The sequence below is a fragment of the Artibeus jamaicensis genome, unplaced genomic scaffold, assembly GCF_021234435.1.
Source record: "Artibeus jamaicensis isolate MK-2021 breed Jamaican fruit bat unplaced genomic scaffold, CSHL_Jam_final contig_497, whole genome shotgun sequence".
In the NCBI taxonomy this organism is placed as follows: domain Eukaryota; kingdom Metazoa; phylum Chordata; class Mammalia; order Chiroptera; family Phyllostomidae; genus Artibeus; species Artibeus jamaicensis.
This window is the reverse complement of record NW_026521863.1, coordinates 5,807,520-5,827,521: the sequence shown is the minus strand read 5'-3', so window position 1 is coordinate 5,827,521 and position 20,002 is coordinate 5,807,520. Positions and strand designations below refer to the sequence as shown.

Genomic DNA, 20,002 nt, shown 5'->3' with positions numbered 1-20,002 from the left:
AAAAACTTAGTTTAAAATTTCATTAATAACTTTAAGATCAATGATGTGTTTTAGCAATATGTGCATATATTTCATTCAATGAAATATAATTTTAAAATTATATTACCTTTTCCCCTTTCCTTCCTTAAATGCTGCCCCTAGAACGTTTGAAATGTCATGAGCCGCATCATTGTGGGCAGCACATAATGCCCACATCCAAAGATAGGTCAAGGTCGCCGTTGGAGAGCGATGAGGGCCTGGCGGGGGAGGGGGCCTGGCGAAGGGGCGGGGGGTGCAGAAGGCAGGCAGTGCTGGGTGGGACTCGCCTCCGAGGTGGCTCCCTCACTGCAGGGCATTCATGCACCTTTATCCAGATGGCGAAACCAACCCAACTTAAGGTCTTCTACTGAAATAGTTACAAGGATTCCTCTCTTTGAAAAGTCAGAATAACTTGTAGTGATTATCTTTGTAAGGAAACATTAGGAAGCCAGCTGCTTAGTTAGGCCACCTTCCCTGTGTTTGGACATTGTACCCATGACACGTGGCCCAGGCTCAGGACAGGCTGCCCCGGAAGGCCCTCCTGTAACCCCCACCCTGAGGGTGGCCCTCAGCCCACAGAGGCGGTGGTCCGACAGTTGCCTTCAGGAATCCAGCTGCTCTGCCCTGTGCAGACCACAGTGGCCCGGAGCCCAGCACGCAGTGCCTGGGGACTTCTGGGTTTGTCCACGCTCCCCCAGGGCCCGGAGCTTGGCGTTGGGCACACGCCACCCTCGCCCCTCCGTTTGCTTGCCCTCATGGGCCCCTCCTTGTGTGGTTGAGGGGCTCTCCAAGGAGGGCCCCTGGTCTCAGCGAAGCTGTGTGCGCCCACTTGTCGCCCTTTGTATTTGTCTTCTAGAGCTCTCCAAGTCCCAGAATGATATGACCTCTGACAAGCAGCTCCTGAGCACAAGCCCCGTGCAGGGTGCGGCCTGGACGGAGAGAAGGAGCCAGTCGGACACTGCCATCAATGTCTCCACCAGGGTATTTCCTGCGGCCACGAGGCCGCCGCAAAATTGCTCTCCAGCCTAGTTTCTCTACAGGCTTTTCTCTTTTCTTTTCTTTTCTTTTCTTTTCTTTTCTTTTCTTTTCTTTTCTTTTCTTCCTTCTTCCTTCCCTTCCCTTCCTTCCTTCCTTCCTTCCTTCTTCTTCTCCTTCCTTCCTTCCTCCTTCCTTCCTTCTTCCTTCCTTCCCTTCCCTTCCCTCCTTCCCTCCTCCTTCCTTCCCTTCCCTTCCCTTCCCTTCTTTTCTCTTCTCTTCTCTTAACACAACACTAGCAGTCCGAATGACATCATTGTGAAGCCCTCTCTGTGCAGAGGCCAAGGTGAGAATCCAAGGTCAATTCCAAAAACAGTTCAGAACAGGGAAAGGCGCCAGCCTGACTCCGAGCCCTGGGGCTTCCTCACTTCCCAGAGCTCCCTGCTTTAGGGGACACCACCGCTGGGGCCAAGGGCCCCCTGCAGGGCTGAGACTGCCAGCCGGCCGTGCCAAGGTCTGCGGATCCCTCCCCGAGAGTCAGAGGAGTCCTCCTTCCTGTGTCCAACATCCTCTGCGTAAAACCATGAGGGCAGGTCTCTGTCAAGGTCTCTGTCAAGGCTGAGACCCAATGCGTGTGATCAGGCACAACCACGGGGCGACTGTCCCCCAGTCTAAACCACAGGGGAGTGTCACCTAGGAAGGACGTTTAGGGAGAGAATTGCTCTGCCTTTCCAGCAGGGTTCCCAAGCCTGAGATGCTTTAGGTCAGACACCCTGGGCGCTACTCTAGTAGCGGCGACCTGGCAGGTGCCACCAGCTGGTTGTTGACAGGGCCAATGTGACTGTGCCGGTTGGCTGGACGGGTCCCTCTTCTCTGCGACCCCATCCTAGGGGTCTGCAGACAGACTGTGTTTTAGGCAAAGGGCGGGGGTTAGCCTCACTCTCCTGCGGGGACTTACACAGACACGCTCCAGGTTTCCAGTCCTGTCTGCCTCAGCTCCCCCCGACCCTGGGCAGGGCCCATGAGCTCCCGAGACTCAGGCTGCCCCCTGTCCTTCCAGGGCACAGGTTTCTTGTAAGGACCCCCGAGATCACATGGAGTCTGAATTGCTGTCTAAGTTACCTAAATGGAGGGTCCCAGTTGCCAGTGTTTCTTCTTCTGCACCAGACTCTGAACTGAAAGCTTTACCTGGACTGTCTCATTGTATCCTCATACCACCCCATGAGGCAGTTGTTTGGCTCCACATTCCCTTCTGTTACATTGAGGGAAACTGAGGCTTGGGGACATTATGTCACATGCTCCTGGTTATGTAACCACAAAATGGTGGGCAGCTTTGCTTTGGAAGCTGGACTTCGGGGTGTTCTGAGTCACTGGGGAGCTGGACAGCAGGCTCCGATCCAGTCAACCCGGGTGGGCATGAGATGCAGACTCTCAGAGGCATTTCTAAGGAGGTTGAGCGCTGCTGGGCCTTGGACCTCACTGTAGGCGCAGGTTCTGGACTGTGGACACGCATGCGGAAGGCCTTTGCAACCCCAAAGTGCAGACAAGCGTGCTCCTGCCGGCCTGCCAGGGTGCAGGTCAGCCCCGTCTGGCGGCCATCCCCACCTCAGCAGACAGGAGAGGTTACCGTGCCCTCCGGGAGCACCATGTTCCGGGGCAACAGTGGCGATTGTTCCACGCTTACCACACGTCAGTCTTGCAAGAACCCCGAGAAAGATAGCGTTCCTCCCATGATGCAGATGGAGGACCTGAGTGTTCGTGGGAGGTGAACCAGCTTGTCTGACGCCACGTAGCTCATAGAGGCGGGACCAGGAGCAGACCCAGGTCTGTGTGATTCCAGGTCCCAGACTCTGCACATCCACATCGGATGCCCCACACAAGGAGGGCATGGGAGGCACTGCTGAAGGGAAGGGTCCAGAAAGGTGGCTCTGGGCGCACACATGGCTCTCTCCCTCATCTGCGCGGGACGGAGCCTCCGAGGCTAACATGAGGGGTCAAGGGGTAACAGGCGCCATTCCCAGGTTTAAAACAGCCCTTCACATTGTCCCATCAGAGATGAGGACCCGGGGCAGGGAGAGGGCGGAGAGTGCACTGTGGTGGGAAGGGGCAGGGCCACGTAGAGCCCACGACAGGGGCCTCGACTGTAGTGTCTGCCAAGAGCGGCGCCGGCAAAGTTTGGGCACCTGCCTGTTTCCCAGTTCTGACGTCACTGCCACGTGGCTGGATGTCCGAACATCCCCACACTTCACTTTTGGCTTTCGGAAGTGGACATCACCCAGCGTCGGTGGGGTCCCCCCCTGCCTCCCGCCTGTGCACCCGGAACAGCCCGCCGGGCACTTGCAAGGTTGTGGTGAGACCAGGGAGCCCGAGGGCAGGAGGGAGGAGGGGTAGGAGAGGCCATGGCTGCCGAGGCCCCGCTTCGTCCTGGGAGCGCCCACGCCACTGCCACACTCTTGGCTGGACATGCTCACAACTTCTTGCAGCACGTCTGTCCCCTCTTAACTTGAGGATGTGACTGCTTAAAGGAGCAATTGAGCCAACGTGTACAAAGGACTTGGCAGTCATGGCGTGATCTACACATGCTAAATAATTATTGGGTTGAAGTATGAGGAGCACATCTTTAAACAGGACGTTTGTCAGGCTGCAGTGACTCCCGCCCTGGTGGCGAGCCCACACGAACGGGGCTCACGTTTCGGCGTCACGGCGCTTCCTGCCCCACTGAGCACGCAGCGCCGTGCCCTTGGACGGAGCGGGTGTCAGCCCGCTTTGCAGGTGGTGGCAATGGGGGCCAGAAATAGTGGGTGATTCTCTTAAAGCCACACGGTGACTCCAGGATGTTAACTGAGAAAACAGCTCAGGATCTCTTCTGTGTCGCTTAAATTTGAGCTAGGTGGACTGAAAACGTTCACGGACGTGGCCGGGCCAGGGCCCTTCAGGAAACCGTCCTTCCTACCCGTCCTTGGAGGTTTCCTGTGCATTTCGGGGGATTGCCCTGTACCTCCTGTCGACCTGTGGTGGATCTGTGCGGGCCATAAAAACATGCACTTGTTAACCAGGAAAGAACCAAAAAAAACCTGTTAGGAGGGGCTCTGTCTGAGGAGAGGGACCGAGGACAGAGGTGGAGCGGACTTTATTTCATTCTATGCTCTGTCGTGTCATGTGAAGTTTTATCACCAACACCTGAAATAAAAAAATAAAAAATCCCCCTTCCCGCCCAACCCGGGCCCCAGGGCCCGGGGCTCCCTGCACAGCGCCACCTGCTGGCCACGCCTCAAAGGCTGAGCAGCCGGAGAAGGGAGGCAGCAGCTTTGGGTTTCAACCGTGAAAGCACCTGGTCCTCAGATGGAAGGAGCATGGGTCTTTCTGGTGGCCCCAGGAGAGGGGCTCTGCTCTTCAGCTGGGATTTAGCTTTGCTCAGAGCGTGTCTTACTGGTCAAGCCTGGCCTGGGTATTTTTCCGATACCCGAGTGAGTGTTGACGTTAAGCCCTGCACCCAGGACTTGGGTGGTGGGTTTGCACGTGGTCTGATGAATTGAGCCGATGTCCTGCGGAGGCAGGGCAAAAACAGTGATTTGGAGGCAATCCTTTTTTTCATTTCTTCTCCAAACTTCTCACCTCGTTTTTTATTCCTGAAAATCAGGACTGTGTTGTGACTGTTGCACTTTCAAGTTCTATCTAAGGCAGCAAAGAAAAAAAAAAAGGCCTTGACTCAGAAACTTTCCACTCAGGTGGGGAGAGAGCTGTCCCCACCTGGCCCCCTGTGGTTACAGTTCTGTGTTGGCACCGACAGAACTCCCTGGCCACGGCCACGTGAGGCTATGGAGCCCTCAAAACGTGTCCAGTACAACCAAGGAGCTGATTTATTCATTTTATTCGATGTCAGCTAGTTGGAACTTGAATTTAAATGGCCACGTGTGGCTGGTGGCTACCACATTGGAGAGCACGGCTGTGAACTTTACAGAAGGGCTCATTTTTTATAAGAAGCATTTTATAAGATTTAGAGATATATTTTGATTTCCCCCCTGTTTTTCTCTGGGCTAAAACTCTCCCTATTTGGTGATTATGATATTTCATGGGATTAAATGCCAGGGTCATTATTAAGCCCAAAACATGGACTTCAGTTTCTTAAACACTTTTGCTAATTCATAGGCAACCCACCCCTTTCTGTCTGTGAACATCCTGAAGATTGACCAGGTCTGCCCGAGGCCCACGGGGGGGGGGTGTTTGCCCACTGGAAGGGCGCCCCTTGCTCAGCACCCGGGAGTGGGCGTCCAGCCGTAGATGCCAGCAACAGTCTGCCCTTGCTGATGTCACCACGTTTGAACAAGGTCAGACTGGAGCGCAGACTGCGTTATTAATTTTGTGTTTTCTTTTCCAGAAGGTCAGTGCGCCAGACATCCTCCAATCTCTCAACCGAGGGAGTCCCAAATGCCCTGCTTACCCTGTGTTGGGGCAAGGAAATCTCTTATTCCATCCAACAACGCCCGGCCCTTTATTTTCAGGAGGTTCGAGACAGGTGAGTCTCCGTCTGATGCCCTTAATTAATACAGGAGGTGTGTCTGTCGTTGTGATGTTGAGTCTGATTGGTGGGCAAGGGTGGGAGTGAGTGCTGTCCCGTGTGGGGTAAAGGGGGCAAGACCAGAGAGCCTGAAAAGATTATTTTACTTCGATAGGGAGATGGACAAACCTCTCTGTCCTTGGGTGGTGGTTTTCCTTTTTTCAAACATCTTAATGTGAACGTTTTTATGTATATACAGGGAGTAATAACAGATAATGGTGTCTTTGGATGAGAAGTTTTTCATTTTGATGAAGTTCAGTTGATCAACTTTTTCTGTCATGGTTATTTCTCTGTCCTAGCTACTCACAAGTCGTGAAGATATTTTTCTATGTTTTCTTCTAGAAGCGTTTATAAGAGTCTAGCTTTTACCTGTAGGTCTTGATCCAACTCCTTCGTTTTTGTGAATGGTGGAAGGTAGAGATGGAGGTTCAATTTTTCCCTACGGATTCCCAGTTGTTCCAGCACCATTAAAAAAACAAACAAACAACCCCCCCTCTTATTTCTCCACGGACTGTGGGGATTTTATTGAAAAAAATGTGGAACTTCCTCCGGGTTCTCTATCCTGCTCTGCGACCCCTTTCTCTGTCCTTGAATGTCGAGGCCGCCCTGTCCAGATTGCAGTCAATTTGCTGGGAGTTTTGAAATCACGCAGTTTAATCTCAGCTTCGGTCTTCTCTCTCCAGGTCGCTTTGTGATGTGTTCAGTGTGGTATCTGTTCACAGGCAGGCCGTTTATGGGCTCGTTTTCTTACTCAAAAGCATGAAACCGATGCTTATGTCATGCTTGAAGTTGTGGTATAATGGCCTGACTGGCAGACCCTCGGGGTAGGGTCACATGGCCTTGGCGACGGCCACCGCTCTGTAAGTGATCTTCCCTGACCACGGAAACTCTCGCCCTCAGAGTCGTCCTCAAGGACATGAGCATCAGAGCTGTTCTTTCTACTTCACGGGATGGCTTTGCGCATGAAATGAATGCAAAAATGTCGTGGCGTGACACTGAGCTTCTCCTAACTTAGCTTCTAGAAACCAACTTCTTGGCTCGCATTTGCGCTCCTTCTGTGTCAAGGATCTCGGACCCAGAGTGAGACCTTGAACCTCTCTGTGCCTCGGGGGTTGTGTTTCTTATGGGAAATGGTGTTCGTTTCAGAAGGTGACACTTCCTCCTGTCCCCATGCATGTCCAGTGGCACCTCGTGCAGTGAAGGGTAGCCAGCGTCCTTGACTCCATCCACTGCCCGCTAGCAGCTCCCGTCCCCGCCTTCACGCGTGGTCCTGCCCCATCACGGCTCCACTGTGACACCCCCACGGCTCCGAATGTGGGCTCTGCAGCTCCGAGTCACCGGGAGCTGGTCAGAACCCAGACCCTCTGCCCCACCCTCACCTACCAGGTCAGGGTCTGCAATTTAACAAGAAAGCGGTGAGGTCTGAGAAACCGTGGTGGGGCCCTGGCAGTTCCACACCAGGCAGTGGGTGAGGTCACTCAGGCCACCTCTTTAACAGCCCCGGGCTCTGCGCTGTCCGGTAGCTGCTATTCCCCGGGGCCGTGGGGCGCTTGAAATATGGCTGATCCAAACTGAGATATAAAAAATGTAAAACGTCTCACTAATGTTTACATTGACTTCTGTTGAAACGATAGTATTTTGGATGTATTCCATGAATACAATGTAGTATTAAAATTATTTTCCTTTTTTAAAAATGTGAGCCCTAGGGCATTTTCCCTGCATCTCGGCTCCCATGGCATTTCTGCCAGAAGCCCTGGTCTGGGGTCACCCCTGGGTTGGGGGCCCTCTTCCCAAGTGGCGTGAGCTTCCTGGGACGCAGGGCCCTGTTTCCGCTCCGCCCCGCACCGTGGCTGCACGTCCACACGGTCACGGACCAGGACTCTCTCCAACGCAGTGTGGTTCACACATGTCCCTCCCAACTCGGGCTGGGCACGGCCACCTGGCCTGGGACACGCAGGGGTGGGGCCTGGTGCCCCGCCTCTTGGGTGCTCCAAGGCTGTGGGTCTGAGATGGCCCTGCAGGGGTATCTCAGGGAGCGTGTGCTGGAAGGGGGCTTGGTATCTTTCTTCAGGACGAGGCATTGTTTATACTTGAGAGTAAATCAGAAAGATCAAGGTACTGAGGGCTGGGGAGGCAAGGGTCGCTCTAGAACATTCTCTTCTAGGCTTGAAGCCTACGGTGGGTGTGAGATGGGGAGACCATAGGGGCCGCCTCGGGGAGGCTCTTGTAAGATCCCGGGTCGTTTGCCTCTGCCCAGGTGACGAAGGACCCCACGGGTCCCAGCCCGTTGGAGCCTTTATAAGACTGACTACAGAGGTGAACCCTTCAGAGGGCACCCGAGGGGCAGCTGTCCCCGAACTGCCCGGGGGCCTGCTAGACTGGAGTCTCAGCTCCCCGAGGGCCAGAGTCTGCGTCTGTGTGCTGGGAAACCAGCACACAGGCAGAGACCGCCCCACAGACGACCCCCGGGGTGACGGGGCAAGCCCCGCCCAGCTGTCCCCACTTCCCCTCTGTCGACCCCCTCGGCCGCACTGGCCTCTTGCCGGCCCTCAGCCCTGTCAGGCTCCTGCCTGCTCTGGGGCGGTTCTGTGGCTGTCCCCTCCCCCAGGCCCCAAGCTCGTTCACTCCCTTCTTTCCTTCAAGTCTCTGCTCCAGGGTCACCTTCCCCGGAGGTCAGCCCTCTGCCCTCCCGCTGTCCTCACCTGCTCCTGTTTAATCATCTTCTTATCACCTTGGCTATGCAATCGGCTTATCTGTTGTGATTCCCAAGCGCCCCGAGCGGTGCCTGCTCCTTACCCGGGACTCGTTAAACATTTGTGGAAAGGTTGGATCAGTCCTGGTCATAGCTATGACTTATTGAAAGTCTGCCATGTGCCACTATCATGTCCCGGGAGGGGAAATAGGGTCACAGTGGGAGTCAAAGACCAGGCTTTTTGTAGATCCCCAGGGCTGACTGACTTCTTCAACTGAGTGGTTTTCCTGCCCCCACCTCCTGGTCCGGCTTCACTCACCTGGGGCCCGTGCCCACCTGGAGAGCCTTACCAGTCAGGCGGGGAGAGGCTGGGGTGAGGGGGTGCGGGGGTGTGGATCCATCTCAGAGCCTGTCTCTAGTCTCTATTCTCACCCCCAACGTTCCTCACCAGGAGACTGAGTCACTGTGCCTTTAATCCTAACCTGTTCCCCTTAGACCCGGGCAGTGCTGGTGTGAGGCAGAGAAACTCACACAAAGCAAACGACCCAGGACTGCTTCTGCCCAAAGGCCTGTCCCTCCCCTGAGGGGCATTTCCCTTCTCTAAGGAACGGGAAATTGGGGGTGAAAACAAGCTTGCAAAATCTCTAAGTAGGACCAAAGTAGAAACACAGACAGGCAATAAATAGGGGGAACAACTCAATGTCCCACGAGTTAAATCAGAGCCAAATTAAAGTAAGTACTATTTACTGCATGCCAGAATGTTGCAGGTTTGATCCCAGTCGGGACAGGTGAGGGAGGCAACGGGTCGATGTTTCTCTCTCTCTCTCCTTCTCTCTCTAAAACCGATAAAACATATCCTCATGAGATGACTGAGATTTTTTAAAATAAAAAGAATAAAACGGTATGCCTTTATTGCTAAGCAGAGACCATGTCTGGGCAAGACAAGACCTTCCAAGGGCTCCCCATCTTGTTAGAACAGAGTGTGTGGTAACTTCTTTGGCAACGAACGAGCCAGCACAGCGTTAACTTAATGTGAGTCAGGACGCACGCTCTGCGTGCGTTCTGGTTTATCTGCTGTCTTGCAATCAGGACTGCAAGAGAATTGATTAACGGTGGAGTAGTTTATTGTATCTGCCGTTTTCATTCCAGGGAAGTGTAATTAGCATTAACAGCACTTGCACAGAGATCGGCAATTTTGATGATGCTAACGTCACCGGAGAAATAGAGCTGGCCCTTCGGTACGACTCCAGGTCCCGGTCTTTGGAAATCTGCATCGAGGCCTGTAAGAACCTTGCATACGGAGAGGAGAGGAAGAAAAGGTGCAATCCGTAAGTTGCCTTTTCTAAGCTTTGACTTAAGGTGGTAGACACGTTGACTCTAAAGTTTTACACGGGAAGTCCAAGAATAATCAAGACAATTGTAAAAATGAAAAGAGGCATAAAATAAACAGACTTAGGTGAAGAATTATTATATGGTGGCAGTAATTCCAACAGTGTGTTTCTGATGCAAAGCTGGACAAGCAGGTGGGCAGAGCAGAATCAAAAGTCCAGATACCTTAGCATCTGTGGGAACTTACATAATCAAGAGGCTACTAGAAACCATTGCAGGAAAGATGAACTTAAGCACATGGTGCTGGAAAATTTGATTTTCCATATAGGAAAAATAAAATTAAAATCCTGCCTCACACAATCCATAAGCAGATTACATTTTTCCAGCCAATAGATACGAATGGTATTACATCATTATTTTAGCATGCACTTCCTTGATTAGTAACCAAGGTAAACAACTTTTTGTCCACGTATCAGCCACTGAGGGTTTCCCTTCTGTGGACTGGCTGCCTCTGAAAGATGGCAGAACAGGTGGGAGGCATCAGGAATCCCTCTGCCCACAGAGACCAGTAACTGCGCTGGCAGAATCGCCCGATGTAAAGATTCTGGGTCTTGTGAAGGCTTGCAGGTTGCAGCAGAGGGCTCCCATGGTAAATTGGAGTTAATATTGGCCAATTTCAGCTCTTGGCACAGTAGCAGGTGCCGACCCTACACCCCCATCCCCTTGGAGGCAGCTGTGCACGTGTCCCGGCGTGGCTTGCACGCAGCTTGCGGGAGCTGGGCTGGGCGGAGAGGATCCTGTGCTCCAGCTGGCAGGGCTCTGTTTGCCCATCGCTGGTTGCTGCTTCTGACCACAGTGGGTAGAGACGGAGAGGCACACAGCCATTGTCTCTTCTCCGTCCTTTGTGGCAGTCCTGGCCCTCCTCCGGCCCATGTAACTTCTGGGGTTTCTAAGGGCCAGTGCCCTGATTTGTCTCCCTTTTTCATTTTTCTCTTCTTGGAAGCCAGATACTACAGACTAAGGGATTCAGAATTAATTTCATACAAGATCTGTCCTGAAAAAGTCCAACCAGTGTTAATATAACAAGAAAAGTTTGCACATCAGTGTAACCTGGCAGCCAAGGAGAGTGGACTGGAATGAGCATGCGTGAATAATGATGACTTTACTGTACTAGTCAGTGGGGGCAGTAGATGCAACTGAGTGAGGGTGTGTACGGTGTGGCCGTCACATTCAAAATGACTGAGCAAGTAATGCAACGAATCTGCATCAGTTTGTGTGTTAAGCTTGAATATTCCCCTGTGGAAACTATTTGGATGATTCAGAGGCTGCACCTGTGGGTAGATGGTGATTGGCAGCTTCATCACCACAACGCACCTGCTCATGCATTGTGTCTCATGCAGTTTTTTGTGAAACATCAAATTACCCAGGTGGCTCAGCCCCACTACTGCCCAGATTTGGTGCCCTGTGACATCTGGCTTTTCCCAACACTAAAATCACCTTTAAAAGGAAAAAGATTTCAGACCTTTGATGAGATTTGGGAAAATACGATGGGACAGCTGATGGAGGTTGGGAAAACTGTGTGAGGTCCTAAGGTGCCTGCTTTGGAGGGGACTGAGGTGTCATTGTCCTGTGCAATGTTTCTTGTGCATCTTATATCTTCTTCAATAAATGTCTTTACTTTTCATATTACATGGCTGGATACCTCCTGGACAGACCTCATATAAAAGGAAAATTAGAAAATAAATATGCATGCCTAGGAAAAGCTGCCGACTCAGAAAAAACCTGAGAAGACTGTTAGTTTATGTCTCAGGCTGATCCTTGTCAAGGATCAATAAACAAAACAATAACAAAAATCAGCAAACCTTGAGGAAGGGGGAGACTCTGATTTCCAGAGTTAATACATTATTAGACACAAATGTCCAGCGTTCAACCAAAATAACAAGACATACAAAGAAACAGAAAAGTATGGCCCATTCCAAGGGAAATAATAAATCAAAAGAGATGGTCCCTAAAGAAGATTTGATGGCAGGTCTCCTGGACAAAGACTTTAAAACACCATCTTAAAGATGTTTGAAGAACTAAAGGAAGATTTGGAGAACATCAAGAAAATGATGTATGAGCAAAGCAGAAATATCGATAAAGAGACAGAAAACCTAAAAAGAAACCAAAAAGAAATGCTGGAGCTGAAAACACAAATAACTGAGATGAAAAATTTACTGGTGGGGTTGGAAGGCAGAGATGAGCAGATGGGAAGAAAGGATCAGTGAATTCGAGAAAGGTCAGTGGAAGTTATTGAGTCTGAAACAGAGAGAAAAAAAATTGAAGGAAAGCAAACAGAATCTCACGGACCTGAGGGGCTCCGTCGAGTGGACCAGCAGAGGCATGCGAGTGTCTCAGAAGGAGAAGAGAGAGCAAGAGGCAGCATGTTTGAAGAAACAGTAGAAAACTTCCAAAATTTGATGAAATGCATGACTATAAACCTCAGAGAAGCCCACTGAACTCCAAGTAAGATGAACTCAAAGAGACACACACCGAGACGTTATTGATAAACTTCTGGAAAACAAACACAGAGAGAATCTTGAAAGCAGCAGGAGGGAAGTGAGTCCTCAAGAAGATCATCTGCAGATTTCTGATCAGAAACTTTACAGACCAGAAGGTCAATATATTCGAAGTGATGAAAGAAAAAACCCAACGGCCAAGAACACCATATCCAGCAAAACCGTTCTGCAGAAGTGAGGGGGAGATGAAGACATTCTCAGACAAAGGCTGGTGGGCTGTGTCCCTGTTAGACATGCCCTGTGAGGGGTACTTGGGGGTCCTTCAGGGGAAAATGAAAGGACACTGGTCCGAAATAAAGGTCTCAATAAAGGTACAAACACAGGCAACCATAAAAGCTAGCATTTCTGTGGCAATAGTACCATGTGTAATTCCCATGATTAAAGTGACTAATAGGGTAAAAAACATCAGTCTCTTATTATTATAACTTTGCTTTGTAACATCACATTTGGTTTTTGGCGTAATTTAAGAGAGGAATGCATTTCAAAGAAGTCATTTGTGATTTTGGTCACGCAGCACGTAACGTGTCGTTGTGTGGCATCAACAGTGGAGAGAGCTGTGGACGGAACTGAAAAGGAGCTGAGCCTCTACATTATTGAAGCGAAAATGCTGTAAATTCAAAGTAGAGTGTCTAACTTTAGGACAGTAAATGCAATCCCCTTGGTAACCACAAAGAACGTAGTTATAGGACATATACAAAAGGAAAGAATTAAAAAATTTCACAGTCGAATAATCGACTAAAGACACAAGAGTAGAACAGTGCTGGAAATGAGGGCACAAATGCGGGAAGGACTACAGAGACAAGCAACAGATGGCAGAAGTGAGTGCCACCTCATCAGTGATGACTTCACATGTAAACGCATTAGGCTCTCTGATCGAAAGACAAAAACTGGCAGAATGGATAAGAACTGTGGATCCAACTACGTGTCACCTGCAAGAGGCTCACCGTGCATGCGGTGACACAACAGAAGCTATTTCACGGGGACAGCAAGCAAAAGAGCCACAGTGGCTATATTAGTGTCAAAATGAGATCAACTAGGTTACAAAAGACAAAGGGCATTACATATTAATGAATGGTTTCATACAGCAAGGAGACATAAAATTATACATGTCTGTATACCCAATAACAGCCCATCAGGACAGGTGACGCAAAACACGGACAGAGTTTCAGGGAGAAGCGGCTCCGCAGTGGTGCTCAGAGGCCCCGGTTCTCTGCTCTGTGGCAGGCAGAGTGCCCCGTCGGCAGGTACAGGAGGAAGCAGGCGCCTTGACGTGGGAAACCAGTCAGATGCCTGGGGTGTGTTTCCTTTTAATCCTTCACTCGACGTAGGTATATTTTATACACCCTGCTTTACACATGTGAGATCTGATCATGACCGATCAGTTAAGAGTAATGAATGGTGAGGAATCGGTGGCAATGAGCCTTGAGTACTTTCCCAGGAATTTTGATTGACGGGGAAGAAGAGGCCTGAGCTCTTCTGGAGCTCCCGGGAGGGTCCCAGCTGAAGGAATGGTGACCGTTTTTGTTTTTTTTTTTTTTTGCTTTGGGAAAGTTGAGCCTGCTCCTAGCCTGTGGGGACAGGGCCTGGACGAGTGGGGGCATTGTCACCACTAAAGCCACTAGAGGGGCCAGGGAGGGCAGTCGTGGGACCCGAGTGGAGGGATCAACCCAGAACAGGATTTGGGGGGCTGGGCAGTGTGCTGGTGGAGAGATGGCCTCTGTCACGCTGCCCCTGGCAGCAGAGCCGCGCCCCCGGGGTCAGCGGAGAGGGCTCAGGGACGCCGGGCCTCAGCAGTCAGGACAGGCAGGGAGGCCCCCGAGGGAAGATTTGAGGGTAAGGCATACACTTTCCATTTGCACTTATTTTGGGGGGAGGGGTTGGTTGGCAGTGACGGGGAGGAAGGACAAACTGGCACATGGTCTCTATGTCCAGGTAGATCCGAGAATCTGCCACTGTGGAGCCCCGAGAGCCCCTGCTTCCATGGTTGCTCCCCAGTGGCAGGTGATGGGCCTTGCAGGTTTCAGGGGTGGGGAGTGAGGAAAGCTGGCAGCTCCACCTCCCCCAGGAACATTCCAGAAGGTGATGGCCAAAGGCAATGTAAACAGAAGCTGGGTACCCAGCATGTCATTGTTCACTGTCTGTGGGGGCCACCGAGCCCTTTCTGTCAACGCCAAATGCCACAGTGCCCCGCATAAACGTAGGGTTCTCTTCCTCCCTCTGGGCACCCCCTGAGCTTCCTCCGCCCTGTCTGCATTTGGCCTCTAGGTACGTGAAGACCTATCTGCTGCCTGACAGATCCTCCCAGGGCAAGCGCAAGACTGGTGTCCAGAAGAACACGGTGAATCCGACCTTCCAGGAGACCTTGAAGGTACTTGTGGGAGGAATAGCCACGTGCTGTCTTCCTGCCGTGGGCTGGGTGCACGGGGCCAGAGTCCAGCGGCAGCTTCTTCCAAACACTGTGCATGTTAGACATCAGCTCAGGCACTTGTATGTTCTGCAGGGCCCTGTCAATCAGTGGCGAGGTGGTAAAAAAATAAATGTCAGCCTTTGCACAGGAAAAGTGCCGAGTCTGCAGGACTTCCGGTTAATGATTTCCAAGTAAGTGATAACAACGACAATGAAAAGAACCTGGCGCCTCTCAATGTTTAAAATCTGTCCTGTCGAGTTTCTGTAGCCCTCTGAGAGATGCACTGTGCATTAAACTACAGGTTACTACTGTCTTTGTAAAAGTGCTTCTTTAGTGTCGGATCGGGAAACCCAGGTTCTTTCTTGTTTTCAAGAAAAAAAAAACAAACAGTCATTTTATTAAAAAAGTTTTCTAGAGGACTTTTCTGGGTTTTCACCTTCCTTGGTGCCAACAACTATGATCTGAGGTTGAGGGCAGAGATGCAGAGAGGCCACCTTGCCCCGGGTTGGAGGAAGGGCAGTGAAGTCCATGTGCCAAGTTGCAGGTGAAGTGTGGGAGGCCCCAGCCTGGAGGGACAGTCCAGACTCATGGAGACACATTCAGTCAGGGTGGAGAAGCCCGGGGACCCCCTGTGTCAAGACTGGAAAAGACAGGGCTTTGTTTGGCTCCCTTGTTGAGAAGGGGCATTCATCTGGGCAGCTGGTACAAGAGCCCCATTTGTTAAATAACACCAGCCACTGTTTTCTCTGCCCCTGTTGTGGCCATGTGCTTTACATACCCCCTGAGCCAGGGATCAGGACCCTCCCTGACCCTCGTTACTCAGGGGAACCTGAGGCTTATCGAACCCACAGTGGGCTAGCAGTCCTCAAAGTGTGTGTGTGTGTGTGTGTGTGTGTGTGTGTGTGTGTGTGTGCGCGCGCGCACGCGTGCGTGCAGCAATCCTCACGGGATTTAAAAGGAAAAGTGGACTGTGATTCAGCAGGTGTGGCCAGGGCTCGAGATGCAGCTGGGCTGCAACCCCTCTGGGAGCAAGCGGGTTTGCTCGCAGACCTGCTAAAAGAATTTCGAGCCCTGGCTGGTGGGGCTCAGTGGATTGAGAGCCAGCCTGCAAACCACAGGGTCACTGGTTTGATTCCCAGTCAGAGTGTGTGCCTGGGTTTTGGGCCAGGCCCCCCAGTAGGGGGCAGGCAAGAGGCAACCAATTGATGTTTCTCTTCCTTTTTTTCTCCCTCTCCTCCCCTCTCTCTAAAAGTAAATAAATAAAATCTTTAAAAAAGAATTTTGAAAAGCTTGGCGTCCCCTTCACACATTTTAAGTTGATATCTAAAATTGCCTATAAGTTTAATTAAGGTAGATATATATTTTATGTTTTATGAAAGATAAAGTTGAGGATGGACTACATTTTAGATGAATATTTAGTTATAAAAATTGATTGATTTTTGGTTATACAAAATTTTTAGTTATACAAATGGATTTTTAAGGTTTAACTTATTTAAAATGGATGCAGAATCTTGGAGAAGTCACCTAAAAATTTTACACATTGCTCTTATCCAGTATATTGTGAATACTATGTTTGTCCTGGAAAACTTCCCAGAGACACTGAAAAGAATCAGTGTCCGCAGTCTGTTCTAAATTCAGAACATTCGGACATACTCTTGACATAAACGCTTATGAGACAGAACACACAGGAAGGTGGAGAAGCTGACCAGTCTTTCAGAGTTCTGCAGAAATCAGTGTTTCCAACCGCTACTTGTTTAGCGCGCCAGGCCAGACAGCGGGGGGCAAGGCGAGGGGAGGATATGGAGGTGGTCTGGACAGTCTGGGGCGGGACACCAGCATGACACTCCGGGTGGAGGGGCTGTCAAGTGACAGCTGAGGCTCTGGAACCTGTAGTTTTCTGAGCAGAGTGCTTGCCAGGACATCTTCGTCCTGGGAGGTGGCCGGGGAGCCCCGGCTGACGCCCCTGTCCCCCCTCTGCAGTACCAGGTGGAGCCCGCCCAGCTGGCAACCCGGTGCCTGCAGGTGTCTGTGTGGCACCTGGGCACGCTCGCTCGGAGAGTCTTTCTTGGAGAAGTGATCATCCCTCTGGCCACGTGGGACTTTGAAGACAGCACGACACAGGCCTTCCGCTGGCATCCACTGCGGGCCAAGGTGATGTCTGGTTTGGGACCGGGTGACCCACGCCCACTTTACAAAGGGACCCGAAATGACAATACCTGCCTGGGAAACCTGGGACCCCAAACGATGGTGGCACTTGCCAGGCTTCTAGGCAGGAGCTTTCTAGGGAGAAAAGGCCCCGCCGAGCTCTCCAGGTGAGGCTCGGCCCAGCCACTCCCACCTGCTCAGGTTTGTTCGAACGTCTGCGCAGCCCTGTCCTCAGTGTGGCCTACGTGGCAGCCCAGCTCAGGCCAGGTGTTCAGTGCTCCTGAGATGGCCTTGCTGGTCTGTGCCCTTCCCCCGAATTCAGGGTCACTCAGTGTCAGCTGAGGTGGCCTCGGCCTTCTCATGGTGCTGCAGCTGATGTCCATGACCTGCGGCTCGTCAGCCTGCCCCTGCGTGGGCCTGCAGCCCCTCCTGTGGCCTAGAACACGTGGTTTCTAAGCTCCGCGCCCCGGCCACAGCCAGAACAACAGGTGCACACGATTGGACCAGACGCCGTCAGGAGGGCAGAGGCGGCGCTGACCACGGGGGGCTTCTGGTCCAGCTCGGGGTGGGGTCGGACAGGCCGAGAGGTGCTGGCAGTGCCGGGAGGGAGAGAGGCGCAGGAAAGGTCGAGGACTCTTGGCGGCTGCGATGCACATTTCTGTGCCAAGACCCGAGACTGGCAGAGTCCATCTGAGGTGGTGAAGGGGGAGGAAGGGTGGGCTCCATTGCCTCCTGGGAAATGTCCTCGGAGGTGTCAGCCCTGCTGTGTCACCGCATCAGTCACTATGTCCCTTCACGGGTGCTCGGCGGGGGGGGGGGCGTCCTCCCCCCCATACTCTTCGCCCTGTGTGGGGTCTGTGCAGCCCCCGGTGTGGGCCCTTTCTCTTCGCAGAGCCTCGGTCCACACCCAGAATAGCCACTTGCGATGCTTTCTCTGGCCCCAGGTCTGCCCAAGACTCCGCTTAAGTCCCACTCTGCCACGAAGGGTTCCGACGCTCCCTGCCAGGTCTCCCCACAGGGTCCTGTGCTGAGGCGGCCTGCCCCACTTCTGCCCCCCGGATCCCACACTCAGGACAAGAGGGGCTGGCCGCCCAGGGACTGGTCCCCTGTTGGCAAACGGGCTAGAAGCAGAAAGTGGCAGGCTGCAGGTGTCCTGATGCGACCCTGGCGCCTGATCTGGGGTGTCTGCTCAGGGGCCGGCCCCCTGGGTCCTGACAGGAGGGGCAGTGTGGCGGTCGTGGGGTTGGCATGGGTTTCCAGAAGTGGGGGGGGCAGTCTTATCACATTTGGCACCAAGGGTTCCCTCCTGCCCCCTCCTCTGCCTCCTGCTTCGGGGCAGCCAGGAGACCACAGAGAGTTGTGTGGGGCAGGGGCAGCCCAGCCCCAGGCGAGAGAGAGCACCCGTGGAGGGCGGTCTTCCCTCTCCAAGCCCTGCTCTCCCTCACTTTTGGCACAACCACTCGTGATGAGACAAACGACCTGAGTAGGCAGGGAGGTGTCCTCTGGGGGCATTTGGGAACGGGGGGCTGAGTCCCCCAGACTGGAGGGCCATCCCTGTGCCCCGGGCACATAGTCTGGAACCCTGTTGGTGTCCGGTGCCCTCGGTGGCCCTGGCACGGGAGGGGAGCTTGAACCCTTACTGACCTGAGTGGAATCCCTGGGGGTCTTGGTTTTATTTACTCTTTCAAACTCAGGTTATGTCCAGGTTTCTTAGTACAACCCTACGGGAATGTACCAGGGCCTTGGAGCCCCTTTGCTTGATGGGCCATCTGTGTCTGCAGGGGTGGGCGGCTGGGCGGCTGGGCTGCCTCTCCCACACCGAGGGTGACAATGGTAGGAGCGAGGCCCCCACAAATGGAAGGACGAGCAGCCTGCCTTGGGCATGTCCACGCCACCCAGGGCTCTCCAAGGCCTGTGAGGCCTTGCAGGGATGAGGTAAGTGGGGGAGGGGGCATTTATGGACAGAGCCAGGGCAGCCAGAGGGTCCCAGAAGGTCCTGGGGGCTGAGCACGGGCTGGGATGCTGGCCTCTGAGCTCTGCCTCTGGCCCACAGGCAGAGAAGCATGAAGACAGCAGTTCTCTGAACCATGGCGAACTCTCGGTCCGGGCCAAGCTCGTGCTGCCTGCGAGGCCCAGCAAGCTCCTGGATGCTCAAGAAGGCAGGTGTCTCCAGCCCCACAGATGTTCCTCTGTCCCTGGGTCCCTGTCCCCAAAGCCTGCAGTGCAGGCAGGCTGAGGGATGGGTCCTAGCACTTCTTGTCTGCCACCCACTGGTCCCATCAAGAGCCGTGGAGCTGGGCCTGGGAAACGGGCTCTCCGGAACTCATGACCCGGAAGGAATTGAATGACCCGGAACAGGCCAAGCAGTGCTGCCCACTCTCCAAGGCTCCCAGGACCCCAGCCCGATGCCTCCTCTCAAGGGGCTGACTCGGACGGCCGCCCCGGTGAACACTACCCCGCTGCAGCCCCTCTCAGCCCTTTGGGAGACATGGAGGCCTTGGGGCCCCACGTGAACAGGTCCAGGCTCCCACTCACGTGAGCCGCAGCCGGCCAGCAAGAGAAGCAGCCAGTGACACGTCCTTGTTAACTAACGTCAATGACGTGGGGCGTGCGGGAAGGTGAGGTGGGGAGTGAAGGCCTGGAGAACGTGAGATTCCCGTGTTTTAGTGATTTCCTGTTGGACTGGAAGAGCTCGCTGCACCAGCAGACCAGCGGCGAGCCCCCTTCCCCCCACCACTGGCTCCCAGTAGACAGGAGCTTCCTGTCCGTGGGCTGGTCCTGCCTCCTGCAGCTTGCTGCCCCGGCACTCCACGCTGACCGTTTGGGGGACCAGTGTGGGGGCAGGTCTGGCAGAGCCCCTGGACGGCCCTGCTCCACTTCCCGGCTGCTCTCGCGGGGTCTGAGCTCTCCCATCACACATCTTCTTGCTGAGCTCCCAGCTGGGGGTGCGGGGGTGGCGCAGCGTGCCGGAGGGTGGACTCAAATGCCTGCTTTGCTTCCAGGGACAGGCGAGGAGCCATCATGTGACGGTCAGCTCTGCTTGGTGGTGCTGGGAGCCAAGGATCTGCCTGTGCGGTCAGATGGTACCCTAAACTCCTTTGTTAAGGGGTAGGTGTTCATTTAATCAAGTATCATTTACTGGTCAGTTGTGGTACAAGTGGGGCATGGTCCTCGGGGCTGCAGAAAACACCAAGAAGTGTAGCCATTGGGAACTTGTTGCATTTTAGCTTTCCTGCAAAAACCCAACATGTCTTGTTAAGGGCTCTGACCTCCAGGAATTCGTGGAGGCCAGGGTCAGAGCACCATGCTTTCACCTGGAA

General features: G+C 53.1%; 1 protein-coding gene across 2 annotated transcripts in view; it reads left to right on the top strand.

Annotated features, from left to right (window-relative positions):
* The window catches only part of SYTL3 (synaptotagmin like 3), a 56,865-nt gene that overhangs the window by 33,683 nt on the left and 3,180 nt on the right, over window positions 1-20,002 (top strand). Inside the window, exons 7-13 of one of the 2 annotated variants that reach the window (XM_053668696.1) lie at window positions 875-999; window positions 5,372-5,509; window positions 9,393-9,571; window positions 14,396-14,498; window positions 16,518-16,688; window positions 18,736-18,841; window positions 19,685-19,790. In XM_053668696.1, the coding sequence (XP_053524671.1) occupies window positions 875-999; window positions 5,372-5,509; window positions 9,393-9,571; window positions 14,396-14,498; window positions 16,518-16,688; window positions 18,736-18,841; window positions 19,685-19,790 (928 nt within the window). Of the gene's footprint in view, window positions 1-874; window positions 1,000-5,371; window positions 5,510-9,392; window positions 9,572-14,395; window positions 14,499-16,517; window positions 16,689-18,735; window positions 19,282-19,684; window positions 19,791-20,002 lie in introns of those variants that run through there. The other variant, XM_053668695.1, reaches the window with a different exon arrangement.